General features: G+C 45.9%; 1 protein-coding gene across 17 annotated transcripts in view; it reads left to right on the top strand.

Annotated features, from left to right (window-relative positions):
* The window catches only part of ANK1 (ankyrin 1), a 218,210-nt gene that overhangs the window by 129,784 nt on the left and 72,493 nt on the right, over positions 1-15,933 (top strand). For all 17 annotated transcript variants that reach the window (XM_053216536.1, XM_027071250.2, XM_027071344.2 and 14 more), the window contains 3 exons: positions 9,466-9,564; positions 14,004-14,102; positions 15,194-15,292. In XM_053216536.1, the coding sequence (XP_053072511.1) occupies positions 9,466-9,564; positions 14,004-14,102; positions 15,194-15,292 (297 nt within the window). The remainder of the gene's footprint in view (positions 1-9,465; positions 9,565-14,003; positions 14,103-15,193; positions 15,293-15,933) is intronic.

Consider the following 15,933-nt stretch of genomic DNA (forward strand, 5'->3'; position numbering starts at 1 on the left):
TTTTGTGTGTGTGTGTGGGGGGGAGGGATATTCTGATATAATGCCAATATCCTGTTCTTCATCAAACTTCCAGCCACCAACCTTGGCATACATTGATACCTTCTACTTGTATCAGCTACCACTATGATGGTTCCAGAGAGTGCTTCTCCATCTCTATCATTTCTTCTACATTGATTAGCTGGTATTCTACTAAAGGTTAAGCTTTTCCTCCTCCCCTACTCCCTCACTGATTCTTTCCATTCTTTGTTTATACCTGTTCATACTCATGGGCTCCTATTTTATTTGATGGGTTATATGCCGATACTCTCATGGTTTACTTTGATGTTCAAATCTAAATGAGGCCAGTAGGAGTGCTTTCAATAGGCTGGCTTCTTTGTTCTTTAACATGTCCTCATCATGTCCTTCCTTTCTGGCACCTGTTTGTCCCAGGGTGATTTTGTACTTCCCCTGCCCCAACCTTGGATCAGCCATTTTTCCAAGGTTCCTTTTAGTGGAGGATGGTATTTAGACACCAAAATCTGGTCACTTGATGCACTCATTGCTACTGGTTGTCATGTGTCTGTACCTATACATCTATATCTAGTTCTGCATCTATCTATGTATATATATTTTTAAATCCATGAGATCACATCAGTACTTCCAGGTTTAGTCCAACACCTCAGACTTCTATCTAGCCCTTCCTCTTCCCATGTTTGTAAATCCCTTCAGACAGTAAGGAACATGACTGCCACTAATTCCCATCATCCTCAGTCTGTTCACTTGTTTGCTCAGTGTAACAATCTTCCAATCACTCTAGCAGCCCCCTCCTCTTTCTCAGAGCAGACATGCTGCTCTCAGCACATCTGTAAGGCACCCTTCTGGTTCACTGCCCTGCTTCCTCAGACAATGACATCTCTGAGCTGGGAGGGGAGGGAAGGGAAGAGGAAGAGAAGGGAAGGTAAGAAAACTCCCATTCACTTTTGATCTCATTTCTGTTTTGGCTGAAAATTTAATGCAGGCACTTTGGGGAAAGGAATCAAAATTTATAGTGTTCTAGTGATCTTTTTTTGCCAGCAGCTTAATTCATTTCCTCGTATAGTCAGACTATAGCAATAGTCACTCCCTCTTTCCCGTTCTACCACCTCTTTTTGGTCCTCATTGTCTCTGCCTTTGGTCTCCATAGTCTGCCTTTCTTTCTTCCCTTACTTGCTTTCTTGTCAGTCTCAGGATTTGGAGTAGAAATGGCAACCATTTCAATCCTTTTTTTCTTTCCACAAGCCCTGTTTAGATTCTTATTTCCTGTTCTGTTTCAGGGCGGCAGACTTGCATATATATAATGTCAGTTATCTTGCTCCACAAATGGGGACCAATAATAGAGCAAAGAGTACAGGCTTGGTGTTATTTGGAGATTTAAACTTCTGTGACATAGAGTCTGATCCTAATCTCCTCTGGACAGATGTAGCAAAATCATAGAGAACCCAGACTGAATAGGACAGTGGGACATTAAGTATAAAAACCTAAGTGTATGACCTTCTATGTATACATCCTTGTCCTTATGGGCAAGATCTTCTGATTAGTTCCTCACTGACCACAAGAGTAAAGTGGAGTGTTACAGGAAGGCAATGTTACATAGAAGTCCCTCTCGCCTACCTCTCTTTTTGTTCTGGGGCCCTCAGACTTCTTGCCTTTCTCTGCCACTGCTCTTGGCTTGTTCTTCCCAAGATTCCAGTCCTTTCCTTTGCCATCAAAACTTTCCCTGGCCAGCGCTCCATTGCCTCTGGGCCTGGCTGGATGGCAGCTAAGTAATCTGATGAGCTGAACTAGTAGGTGTTCATGAATTTTAAAAAAATCATGCTTCCTGGATACTATACATTAGCATGTTAGCTTAAGTCCTCTAGAAACACACTGCTTGGCTCAAAGAAAGAGGATGGGGGACTGAAACAGTAAGTTTCAGAACACATGGTGGGGTGGGGGGGGGGAGGTGGGCCTCAAAGTCCTCAGGACACAACTTGGGGCTGCCTGTTCTGGAGGGGCAGGGTCTAGCTATGTCTGTGGGTAAAATAAACAGCTGTGAGAAAAGGAGGTAGAAGGGTTGTGTGTCCACATGGGATAGTAAGCAGCCACTTTTGAGATGTTCTTGCAGTTTTAAAGAGATACAAGATCTCAGGACCCCACAGCTTTTCTATTTGAAACCATCTTCTGCATTGGACAGGATAAGAGTTAAATTTCTTGTGACATGTCTACTGTATTTGTACATTTAGAAATCAATTAGTGTAATTGGGGCAATCAGAGATGCTAAACAGAGGAACAATTTACTGAGAACAAATGTCTGGAATTGTGTATTTTGCCAATGGAATTTCTCACAGTTGGTAAAAGAAAAATACTCCAAATTAAATCATTCAAGCTCAATGTGACTTTTTTTTCCCTTTTTCTTCTTGTTAAAAATGTTAAAAGAAACACAGCCTGGCTGAGATCTCCTCTCCCTCCTGTTGGACAGATTGCCTCTCAGAAAAATCCTCTAAGTTGACATTTTACCTGAAAAAGAGCAAAGGCACATGAAAAACTCCAGGTGTGTGTGCTTGGCATGAATATTTTTTACCAAACAGGATCATAAAAGGGTTGTCTTCTCTATTAGGACCATGTGAAATGAGATCATATGGGGCCAGGTAGTCTTAGAGACTTAGTAAAGGGAGTATGTAGGATGTAAAAAGCTTAAAAAAACATTGTTCCTACTCCTACAATGAGATAAGCCTGGATAATCTACAAAATTATAATTTGTCCTGAGCCCATCAGAGGGCTGAGACCACACTGTGCAACCAAGTTAACTGAATTCCAAAGAGGGATAAGCCCCTCCAAGGAAAGGGCCACCATTTTAGCTGCGGCAGAGTATGGGAGAAAGAAGCAGCACTGTACAAGCCAAATGTTAACAAATTCTTAAAGGTCAGTGTGAACTGCAGTGGGTCTGGAACCACATGCCTCCAATGGGTGCTCATGAGAAATATTGGGGAAAGTCAGGAGACCAGAGAGAGTCTCCCTCAGTGACACAGGAATACAGGAGACACTAGGTGGCTCTGGAGGCAGGGGTAGAGGCAGGAACAGACAGGTAGAGGCAGGAACAGACAGGCAGGGGTAGAGGCAGGAACAGACAGGGGTAGAGGCAGGAACAGACACCTTCCCTCAGGTGAAGCAAAAACAAACCCTCTCATCTTCAGATAATGGGCAAAAATCCATTCGTTGTGCAGAGGAATTGAAACAAACTACCTCTGCTCCTGGGGAGAGGTAAGAATATTTCCTACATCACAGACCCAGTGGTGCCACAGGAAAGGTAGAGCCCAAACCCCTGTACTCCTGGGGGGAGGGCAGGAGACCATCATCCTGGCCCAGTAACTGTCATGTGCCAATAATGAACAGAGAGGTCTATTACTGCTGAAGGAGGAGCAAGAGACCCCCACCCAAGCCCAAGTATAAAGATATGGTGTGTCTTGCTGCCACAGACGGGAGGGGAAAGAGTACTTACTTAAAACAAGAATCCTACCTTTGAGATCCAGGTGCAAGAGCTTTTGAGGTATTGGTTATAAGACTGGGGCTGGGCCAAGACGAAGGAGAACTTCCCTGCTGCCTCCCTGCCCCATGACAAGGAAAAGCATATTTTTGCTGGGAGGGGTGCAGGAGCATGGAGAGAGACTCCAGCTGAGGTGCAGGCATGCAGGGCTGGCTGAGAGCTGAAGGGAAATCAGGAACTCAGGAATCCCTCCAACACCCCAGCTTCTACTCTAAGCTTAAGGTGACAGCAGCCTCCATCTAGAGGAATTTGAAGGCTGCGGTGCCCTGAAGGTAACAAGACTCAGACCTAAGTCAACTTCTGACTGATTGGCTCAGATCTCCCCACCCCATACTAACAACTTCACAGTAGAAGTAGGTCCACTTGAGGACCTTGAGGCATAAATGCTATTTACTTGAGCCTCTATTGCCTTTCTACACATAATGTCTGGCATTCAATTAAAAATTGCAACAAACACACACACACACACACACACACACACACACACAAGAAAGAAACAAAGCCATTGTCAAGAGGCAAAGCAATAAACAGAACCAGACTCAGAGATGATCAGATGGCCTTTACAATAACTGTGATTAATGTGTTAAAGGATCTCGTAGGGAAAGTGGATAGCATTCATGAAAAGATGAGGAATTAGAGAGATGGAAACTATAAGAAAGAATCAAATGAAATGCTAGAAATTTTAAAAGCCCCAATGTTTTTGGCAGTAAGGCATTTCTTTAATAGAGTCATCAGTAGATTGGGCACAGATGAGGAAGGAATCAAAGAACTTGAAGATAAGTCCATAGAAATGATCAAAATAGACACAGAGAAAAAAGAATAGGCAAAGAAAAAAAAGAACTGAGCAGCCAAGAGCTGTGGGAGAATCTCAGTTAATTGAATGTACATGTAATTGGAGACCAAGAAGGAGGAATCTAAGAAGAGGAGTATGGCAAGCTGGTGTTTTCCCAAGGAAGGCATGTGGTTCAAAAATGGCCACAAGATGGGGCGCCTGGGTGGCTCAGTCGGTTGAGCATCTGACTTTGGCGCAGGTCATGATCTCACAGTTTGTGAGTTCAAGCCCCCTGTTGGGCTCTGTGCTGACAGCTCAGAGCCTGGAGCCTGCTTTGAATTCTGTGTCTCCCTCTCTCTCTGCCCCTCCTCCACTCATGCTCTGTCTCTCTGTGTCAAAAATAAATAAACATTAAAAAAAATTTTCTTTAAATGGCCACAAGAAGTTATTGCTTTTGCAATCCAGCTTCTAATTTAATTGAGGCATTTATTCTCATACTCTTCTACCCCCTTCTTGCTTATCTTCTACACCCAGTTACTTGGAGTATGAGATACACGTTTTTCTCCATCATCCCCCTCAGCAGTCTGTCTGCCATTCTGCGTCAAGAGGAGGGGCGTAGCTAAAGTAGTGAAAAGATGCAAGGCAAGATATAGCAGCCTGCCTTTTCCTTTTAGGAAACAACTTACACTTGATGTAACTAAAATAAAACACATGGATCCTGGTTTTGAAGAGCTGGTAGATTATGGCTCATCTCTGTCCATAGTTATAGCTACGAACAAATAGCTCACATAATTTGTACCCCTACCCCTTTTGCATTTGAGCAATAAAAATAAATCTCTTTAAAGACAAAGAGTGTGTTGAGGCGCCTGGTGACTCAGTCAGCTAAGCATCCGACTCTTGATTAGGCTCAGGTCATGATCTCACAGTTTGTGGGTTCAAACCTGAGTCAGGGTGTGTACTGACAGCACAGAGTCTGCTTGGGATTCTCTCTTTCCCTCTCTCTCCGCCCTCCCCACTTGCATGAGCTCTCTATCAAAATAAATAAAGCTAATAAAAAAAAGTGTTAAATATAGTATTTATCCAGGAAACACTCTTTTGAAATACTGGAATTGATCTATATTGGCTAGTAATGTATTTAATAAGACAGTTATACAATTCCTTAGTGTTTATGTGCCATAATTTAGTTTTCAGGCATTCAGTGACTTCAGCTGCTAGATGGTGACCAGCTATCCACCTGCTAAGGCCAGTTGCTGGAGAAAGCTTGCCTCTGTGGGTCTGGGTGTTTGTGCATCTCTTGAATTCAGTGCTTCCTGGAAGATGGAGGAAGGCGCTTGATGAGAAGGGCTGGGAGCATAGTCTCTAAAATGTTAGCTCCTGTGTTTAAAATGTAAATTCAGAGACAGCTTCTCATCTTGCCATTGTCGATGAACTTGTCACCCTGCCTGTGCACAGGCTGCCTTGCAAAGGCCTTTGGGAAGGCCTCATGACCCCCTTGGCAGAGCAACTCCTTTCTCCTCTGTGCTACTTCTAATCTCATGCCTGCCGTTTGGGGCATTTTCACATTATTTTGCATTTATTTTTTAGGCATCTATTTCCTCTAGTAAATTGAGATCTTCAAGAATAAGTGTCTGTGTCTTATTCATCTCTAGTGTGGTGCCAGGTACAGAATAGGTTCCCAGTAAATTCTTCCCAATTGGATTAAGTCAATGCTTGCATTAGGTAACTGCCGTGACTCTTATGTGTACTTGAGACAAATGTTTGGTCCAGCCATGTTCCATATGTGATCTTGTTCTGCGATCAATGCTGGGCCTTCTTGCACATCATATGTGCATGCCGTAGGCACCTTGCACATGACAGCTAGGCCAAGTGGGGCTAGGTTCTGTGGCTCTGATGAGGGCTTTGAGTTCAGATCACCACAATGATAGACTTGGACATAACTTAGGGTGATTATGTTGAAAGCAAACAAACAAAGTAAAAATAGAGTCAGAAAGCTACAAAGCCATAAAGAAGAAAGAGAACATTGAACCAGGATCTGGGGTAGAATCTAAGTAAACCAATTCAAGATACAGATCTATTCAGATGATCCCTTTTATGTGGTCACCTTCTGCCAAGAGTGTAGCTTTTGGAGGGGGGGGGCGGCTATGATGCAGGGAGGGAAGCAGAGGGACTTTGTATGGACCAGAGCAATGAATAAAATCCTGGGTATCAAAATATAGTGGCCATGATCAGACCCTTATGGGTGATTGTGACTATTAGCTCTAAGCTGCCCGGTAATCAAAAAAAAGGGGGAAATGGGGACAGCTGTTAAGTGTCCTGCTCTTGATTTTGGCTCAGGTTATGATCTCATGGTTCATGGGATTGAGCCCCACACTGGGTTCTGTGCTGACAGTGTGGAGCCTGCTTGGGATTCTTTCTCTCTCTCTCTCTCTCTGCCCCTCCCCTGCTCATGCTCTTTCTCTCTCTCTCAAAATAAATAAACAATTTTTTTTTTAAAAAAGGAGAAATGTACTTTATCATCTGATAAAAAGAAACATACTAGTTCCTAGGGGCAAAAAGAACAAAACAAAACTCAAATCCTTTTTTGGTGGCGGGGGCAAGGGAGGAATCCAGATTTGTTCTGTATGTGGCTGTGCCCTAGAAAGGTTGTGTGACTCTAGCTAGTCATTTGACTACTCTGGACCTTGATTTCCTCAGCATTCGGGGATCTCTGACATCCTTTTCCACTCCAGCATTCCCCGGGCAGACAGTACTTCTAGAATCTCTCTGGATTGTGATCCTGACACTGGGTCCAAAGGGCAGGGACAGCCACCCCAGAGCATTAGCAGTAAACTTACGTGTTTTCCTTGTAGACTTGCCAACTTCCCAGCTTTGAGGTGTTCAGGATCAACGAATGCTCACAGAAAGGTACTTTGCTACCTAAGTCAGCACTAAAACTACAGCGATCAGCACCGTGCTACCCTGGCTGCTGTCACAGCTGAGTCCCCTGCGGAAAGCTGACTGCAACAGCTGCTGAGATTCCCACAGCCGCAAACACCATCACAGTTCCCGAGTGATTACTCGGGGAACCTTCCAGACACTGCTGGGTTTTTGGGAGGGGATTGCAGACCCCAGTGCTCCGGGAGGGAGGAGGGTGCAGACCTGCTCCAGGGCAGAGCTGAGGACACGGAGCTGAAGGGCGTGGCTCCAGGCTTCCAGAGCCCCAGTCACTGGACGAATTGCTTTTTAGTGAATTTGTGTTTTGTACATTGATTTGAGGGGAACTGGTTTACTGCCACCCAGTGTTCTTCTCCCTCCCCCAGGTTCCTGTTCTAACAGATTGCTGTCTCCCTTTCTGTTATCAAAACTGACTGGGACCCAGTCTTTATCTGATAAGCTCATTCACACCGGGGTGTGAATAATTAACACCACTCTGGACTCTGCATTTAATGGTGTACAAAATCTGCAAGAGGAAAGCATCCAACGGTGATTTCTAGGCATTTGCATGGGGAAATGTTTCGTGAAAGGGCCCTCCCATCACCCCCCACCCACACACACAGCTTGCCAAGGCTGGCAGTGCTAACGTGCAAAGATTTGGCCTACTTTGCTCTGCATGTCTGGGGTGCGGGGAGGGTCTGATTGAATGGAGATTAGGCAAAGTTCCCTTTGGAGCCCACTTCCTCTTTTTTTTCTGAGGCCTCGGGTACCTCTTGTATTTTCCCTGTTCAAGGCTCTGATGTAGAGTTTTAGATACCTTCCATTCTCCCATCATGAGATACCTGTCTTATGTCTCATTATTCCAGTATTTCCGCCTACTGCCTCTGCTAGTTTGAGCAACGCCAACAGAACTCACCTGTTAAGGATTAATGTGCTACCACTCCCAGATGGGATATTTGTATTTTTAATAGGAATCTCCTGATGCTGACTGAGGGGACTCTGGTGCTAACGTTAGCAGCTGTGTCTTTTCCGTGAACATTCGCTGGTCCTGGATGCCCTGACACATAGGGAGAGTGGGGGTTTTGGAGACCCATGGTGGAGCTGTAGAGGTGTTTGGGGAGAAGTCACACCTTCAGGGGCCAAGTGCCTCCATCATGGTGGCAAGGGTCTTTTTTTATTAGCTAAAGTCTGCAGTGGCTCTGGGGCATCCCCTGAAAGGGAACATGCTAGAACAGAGTTGACTGAAACAGGAGACAGGAAGGAATGGGACAAGAGGGAGGGGTTGCGGGTGGGCAAGGAGGAAGAGAGAAAGAGAAGACAAAAGTAGGGCATGGGGAGTGCTGATTGACTAACATCATTTTCCATATGGAGCCAAGATCTGCTCATCACCAGAAGTGAAATGAGTTCCATCATATTGTCAGAATTATTTGTGGTTCTAAGTAGCGCTCTTTGAAGTCAGCTTTTGCCAATAAGTACTCAGGCATCCAAGTGCAAGGATCGGAAGACAGGACGTGCAAGAATGCAAAGTAAAACTTGAGCTAGGCAGCTTTCTCCCAAACCTCACCAGGTACAGTGTAAACTTTCTGTGGTTGGTGAGAGATCTGCTTCCGTGGACGGATGATTGGGCATGGACAGTGTTGGTTCTTTTATTTTGTTTTTCCCCTACAATTGAACTGTCAGACCAGCTTTGGCCACATTTGAAATGGCAAGGTGGCCATGGGGCTATTTTACTACTGATTCTGATGTCGAAATCTTCTAGCTGGGTGACTGCCAGTATTTAGTTCTCAGAAGACCTCATTTCAGAGTTTGTTATTCTACCAAATATGTGTCTATCCTTACAAATGTCTAGGATGTACTGGTGTTGCCTCTTTGCCTTTACTGATTGCTGCCATGAAAATTAGCTGCATTGGGGGTTGAAGCTATATCACTTCAAGGAAGTGATTGCCTAAAGCCTAGCCAAGATCTAAACTTCAAGTAAGGTCACCCACTGGCTCTGTGAGAGTGTCTCCACACTTAATATGGATATGAATCTGGGGAGTGGTGGTCTCGCTCTTGCCCTGTTGTTCTGTCATCTGATGCTTCTATAGAAAAGTGCCTGGAGAGGCTGGGCCGGCCCCGCTCAGGGCCGCCCCTTTTCTTCCCTTCTGGCTCTTCACACATCTCTTCACAGGGAAGGGGTGTCTGGAACAGAATGCATAGTCTCCTAACCACACTCTTCCTGCCTCTCTGCTCTTTACAGAATGGGCTGAACGGCTTGCACCTGGCCTCTAAAGAAGGCCATGTGAAGATGGTGGTTGAACTTCTGCACAAAGAAATCATTCTAGAAACGACAACCAAGGTACGTCTCTTAGGGAACGGGGAGCTTTTCATTGATAATTCAAATGTTCAGGTCCCTCGTGTATCATTCCAGACCCTGACATGGAAACCAGCCCTTCGTGAGAGAAAGCCAAGTGTGTTTCTGAATTTCTCTTGTGTTTCCAATCACTTCCTAGTTCTCTGAGTCCCCAAAGTCACCTGAAAGGCAGAGGACCCTGTTTCCACAAAAGTCAGTGGGCTTTTACTGTATTCTCATCATTAGGTTATAAATCTAGAAAGAGAACCCTTTTCGCTATGGCTTTATGTTTTCTTAGGGTCCTTGACTTGAGTGCAGGGTCTGAGAGCTCTAGCAGTTCTACAGTCAGGTGCCTTGGGTCCGGCTCCCAGCGGAGGCAATGCACTCCGTATCTGAACAAGTTAGTTGGTGAGAACTCTCCATTTCCTCATCTATAAAATGGGGACTGTAATACTTGGTCTCAGGATTCGTATGAAAACGAACTGAGATCGTGTGTGTCAAATGCCTGGCGCGAAGGAAGGAATCGGTAAATGTCGGTGACCGTGTTGCTATTGAGGCGTAGAGAAGAGAGCCAGACCCCTCTCGTTTATCCTTCCCCAGTGAGTCTTCCTTGGTCAGCCACACACTTACCTCCTCTCCTTACCAATTACCTTGAACAGCCTTCTCTTCTCCAAGGAGGCATTTGGCCAAGGCTGACGTCACACCTCCCACGCCAGCATGCTCTTCCCATAGCCATAGATTAGAAGTGCCAGTGACTTAAGTCCAGAAACCACAGTCATGAAATTATGCATCTGTAGGTTGTAAAATCAATTTTAATTCTCACATACATCCGCCTTGTTTATTTATTGAACAAGGTGTTGCCAGCATTTCAAAACAAAACTAAACCAAAAAACTCACCTCTCTCTACTAACTTGAGCACAGCGTTCTCTTCTCTTCCTTCCTGGTTACTTCCCATGGTTTTCCTCTTGGCTCTGTCTCTCCAGCCTCTTTCTTTTCGTTTGCTATTTATTCAGCATGGTCTTATACCCAGCCTCGATTTCAGTTCTGTGCTGCAAACATTGGGCCTCCTCTCCAGCGGAGAACCAGAAGAACAATAAGTAGAGATATAATATGTAGTTGTGAAGTGCATTACCAAAATATTATGAAGGGACAATCATCCCTTGAGGTAAAATTCTGTAATTTTCATGTCACTTCCCGAAGGTGAAAAGATCTTGCTGGTAAAATAGACTGAGTTGCTCTTTCTGAGTGTATGTGGGGCATTTTTTTTCCCTAACCCCATGACGAGTACCAGTGGTCTCCACCCTTCTTTGTGGATGAAGGGATGCAATTATTTTTCCTTCTTGTGCTCTCACATACCTGGCTGCAAGCAGTGCGCCATCTGACAGGCTCCGTGTGGGCTGGGGTGGCTTTTCTTCCCCTGGCGCGTCCTCAAGAGCTGTGCAAACATGACGCTTCAGCATTTTTGCGCTCTCCGCATTTCCCCCTTTGATTGTTATTTTGCAAGCGAATGCTTGGTGTGTCTTTGTTATTTATAGACGTTTTATAAGCCAGCGTGGTTCCTGAATGCTGTACAGAGGGAGGAAAAAAGGTGAAGCAGAAACCGTGGGCTGAGCAACAGTCATAGCAGATTGGGGAATTATAATGGGTCTTGCGAGCATGAGAAAGATTAAAAAAAGAAAAGAGTAAAAAGCCAAAACCAGTAGAGTTTCCTAAATGTGCTTAAATGTTTTTAAAGCACAAAACAAAAGCATCTGTCCCCATCCTCCCTTCTCTGCCTCTTAGAGGCCTGTGATCAGCATCAATGCAGGTAGTGAGGGAGAAAGCCCTAATCTCTCTGCTTGCATCTACTGGGCTCCTGCTTCAATGAAGCCCCCTCCCCCTGCTTCCAGGAGCTCTAGGACTCCCTGCAAATTGGAGAAGGTGGGTCTTTGTGGATCAGATGTAGCTAAGAAATTTTTCTTGCTTCTTCCAGGCCATGTTCTTTCATGCAGAGGGAAGGGTAGAAAAAACAGAGGCCCCAGCTCCTTGCCCTGTGCCCCTGACCCAAGGCCAGAGGCCTTGAAGTTTGCAGCGTGTGCACGTGTGTCTAGGTGTGTGTGTTGGGGGGAGCGGTCTGGCTACGAGGGTCTCCCCTTTGCTCTTACCCCTCACCAGTGCTGCCCTCAGCCCAGATGCAGAAGGTGGCATGGGCCAGGATCCACAGCTAGGGTTCCACACAGGTCCAGCTGCCCCCCGATGCATTTCTATGGGGGAGAGCTCTGATGGAGTGTGATTTCGAGCAGAAAGAGGCAGATGGAAAGAAACAGTTGACGTTGCTTCTTGAGGTCAAGGAGCCCGAGTCTCAATCATCTCTGTACTCCCGTGCCGGGACCGGTGCCTGACACACATGTGCTCAGTGTGTAACAAACAAACGCATGAATGGGCACAGCACACTTGCTTCTAAATAGGGAGACTTGGAGTTCTGAGTCCTGATTTCTAGAGAAGGTTCTGTTGCCAACAGCCATGTTCCACTTAGTACAGTGAGTGAGTTGGACCCAGGTGCCAAGGCCTCTAAATGTAAGCTCTTTGGACTTCTATGAAAAATGATTAATTAGCCTCTATACATTCATTTCTGGCACTTATTCTCTGATGGATATTGGAGGAAGAACCCTTTTGTTTATCAAATGGGACTTCAGGAGAAATCAAAAAGACAACTTGGGAGGCAAGAAGCAGGTTACTCCTGCCTGATACAGGCCACACTTTGGAAACAGAGACCTGAGCCCCCTGAAGCCCCCAGGAGCTTTCAGTGGGGCTTCCTCACCCACCTGTGGGTACTTGGGACAGTGGTGGCTGGGGGGCCCAGAGCTCGGTGCCCGTGCTGCTCAGTTCCGCCTGGGTGAGGACACTTTTCTCCCAGTGACAGATGGCCCTGGTACATAGATGGAGTTTGAAGTCCTGACTTGTTGGGGCTTGAGTTGTCTGAGATGGATTAGCAAGTGTTTCTGTAGTTTAGGTAAATTATATACCATATGAACTGCAAAAATACTGAGTTCATTTGAGGTCTCTGCTCCTTAAGTAGCAGGGGGGACAGATGGGCCCACATGGGTCCTGTTTTCTCCCACCTGCCCTAATTGACTGAAGCTGGCAGGTGGGGCCTGTCCTGCCTGCCACTCACTGAGCTGGGGGGCCAGTGGGGTCACGTAGGTAAGTCAGAGAATGTGCCTGTGTTCCAGCCCCAGGATATCCGGGAGGCAGGAAGGAGCCTGGCAGGAAGGCCGGCATCCTGAACAGAAGAAGCCTGCTAGACCTGAGCCCCATCTAGCAATTGTTAAATACCTGGAATGAATCTGGACAAAGAAACCTCAGTATTCCAGTCACCTCCTCACAACCTGCCTGGTTTCTTAGTCCCTATTAAGGGTTTTAGCTTTGAAAAAGTTTACTTTACAATTTTTTTAATGTTTATTTTTATTGAGAGAGAGAGAGACAGAACATGAGCAGGGCCAGGGCAGAGAGAGAGGGAGACAGAGAATCTGAAGCAGGCTCCAGGCTCTGAGCTGTCAGCACAGAGCCCGACACGGGGCTCAAACTCACGAACCCTAAGATCATGACTTGGACCAAAGTCGGATGCTTAACCGACTGAGCCATCCAGGTGCCCAAAAAAGTTGACTTTAAAACAATTGTGTACTATCGTCTCTCGCTTTTGTCTCCTCTCTAATCTGGAGAAGCCCTGGCTCATTATATGTATTTTACTGATTAATATGTCAAATAGTCTTTTTTTGTTTTTGTTTTTTTGTAGTAAGAATTCATTCCTATTTATTTTCCCCCTTTTAATTCCATATTCTTCTTCCCTTCCCTAGATGCATTATATAGTTCATTTTATTACCCCCCCCCCTTTACATATTGCTACCCTTAAATCTCTTTGCCTCTCCTCCCTCCGTCCCCAGGTTAAGGGTGCTGAGTCCACAGGTCCTGCTGGCCTCCTTCCCCAGAGCTCCAGGCCTCACGGCAGGGGGCTCTGTGTCATCCTGCAGAGTTACAGCTGGATGTGAGGAGCTGGAAGTCTGAGGAGGCCGGCTCGCCTGGCAAATCTGTCAGTGTGTGTCCTGAGGAATGCTGACGGGTCTGTCAGCTGATGACAGAATGCTACGTCTGCATGCAGCAGATTAGGTGTTGAGAAGTGGTTTTTTTATCCATTAGCGTGAGGTGGTTTTTTTTGTTTTTTGTTTTTGTTTTTGGAGAGCAAGAGTTTTCCTCCTTGGGCTTTCAGTACCATTTCAAGGTGTATAATGGGTCAGGCACACTCATGTGTGTTGTTTACCCATTTTGGGTCTAAAGAAAGCCCACTGTCCCCCACCCCAACCAGCACCCTTGTTAGTATACCTTTAACAGCGACTTTACCTTTGATGGTCACAATATTGTTGGCAGCCTGGTGGGAAATCTCTGCTTCCTCTCCCCGTGTGTTTCAGAAAGGGAACACAGCTCTGCACATCGCCGCCCTCGCAGGTCAGGATGAGGTGGTCCGGGAGCTGGTCAACTATGGCGCCAATGTCAACGCCCAGTCGCAGGTGACGGCTCTCTCCCGGGTCCTGGGCCAGAGGGCATTGCCCTTCTTTTCCACCTGTATTTCTATTATGTAGTGGGTGCACTGAATAGCTTAATCGGCAATGTGTCTCTAAGCAATAACAAAGGCATCCCTTACTATTTGTTCATGCTTCTGTTATGCATTCTAAGCACGATGTGGTTGATCATTGTGGACCCCATCTCTGTTCAGTGAAACCAGCCAAATAATATATCTAGCTATGGCTCCTTTGGGGAGAGAGACTGTGTTTAGGGGTGGGTAGGACATGGGACATAGGGGGTTCACAAAGAAGGGAGTGACAATAGAGGGGGAGTGTGTTTGTAAGAGGCTGACTTCCATAGAATGTCAACCCCCAGTTTGGTGCCCTTTTGTAATAAATCCCGCTAAGCCATTTCTTTTTAATTTTTTTTTAATTTTTTAAATGTTTGTTTATTTTAAAAACATTTTTATTTTTTATTTTTGAGAGACAGAGACAGACAGAGCATGAGTGGGAAGGGGCAGAGAGAGAGGAAGACACAGGATGGGAAGCAGGCTCCAGGCTCTGAGCTGTCAGCACAGAGCCTGACGCAGGGCTTGAACTCATGAACCTCGAGATCATGACCTAAGCGGAAGTCGGGCACTTAGCCTACTGAGCCACCCAGGCACCACATAAATGTTTATTTATTTTTGAGAGAGAGAGAGAGAGACAGACAGACAGACAGACAGAACATGAGCAGGGTGTGGGCAGAGAGAGAGGGAGACACAGAATCTGAAGCAGGCTCCAGGCTCCAAGCTGTCAGCACAGAGCCTGATGTGGGGCTTGAATCAAGAACCGTGATATCATGACCTGAGCCGAGGTCGGTTGCTTGACTAAGTGAGCCACCCAGGCTCAATGCCCCCCTTCCCCCCAACTAAGTCGTTTCAAAGTGTCCGTGAGTTTTTACAACAGGAGATACTGGTGGGGACATGGCCCTGTGGGCTAGCTGAAAATACAACGAAGAGAAAGTTGTCCTCCAGTTATGAGGATTTTGCCCCAGTTTTAGCATGTCTCCCTAATTTTGTGGGTAAATTTTAATGACGTTTTCTCTTGGTTTACAGAAAGGCTTTACACCCTTGTACATGGCAGCACAAGAGAATCACTTGGAAGTGGTTAAGTTTTTACTGGAAAATGGAGCTAATCAGAATGTAGCCACAGAAGTAAGTACCTTGGGCAAATGGCCTCACTGTGGGACATCTCCAGAGACAGGACGTTGCCGGGGGCGTGCATTCCTCAGACAAGGCTTAAGATGCTTCCTCAGTCACGATCCACGTAAAGTGTCACAGAGTGCTCTCTACCTTCTGATCACTGCACTCATCCTGGGTGCCATCAGGCTCTTCAAGGGAGTGAGGGACAAAGTCATGGGTCTTGAGGAATACCCAGACACATACCAGAGAAATGATGTCAGAGTCAAGCTTGTCCTTCCCACATTAAGCATCACTGAAGGCTGGACCTTAATGAGAAAGGATCCTGCCATAAACCATGAGTCATTTCAGCTCTGATCCTGAGTTTTGTCATTGATGAAGTGATGAAATTGAACTAGATAGAGCCAACAATTACATGACTTTGTTCTCATTCTGCTTTGCCAGTCCATGGGGTCCTGTGCCCCTTAGCACACAACTGAGGGGATTAATGACAGTAGCTCACAATCAAATCCTCAGTGCCTGGCATAGTTTCTAGCATTTGGTAGGTGTTAATAATACTCATGAAATGAATAAATGAGTGATCTTCTGCCATGTTGAAGGCACTGGCCTGGCACCAGTGGATCGGGTGACAGAAAGGGTAGGCAGAGAAACAGAGG

The sequence above is a fragment of the Acinonyx jubatus genome, chromosome B1, assembly GCF_027475565.1.
Source record: "Acinonyx jubatus isolate Ajub_Pintada_27869175 chromosome B1, VMU_Ajub_asm_v1.0, whole genome shotgun sequence".
Classification (NCBI taxonomy): Eukaryota; Metazoa; Chordata; class Mammalia; order Carnivora; family Felidae; genus Acinonyx; species Acinonyx jubatus.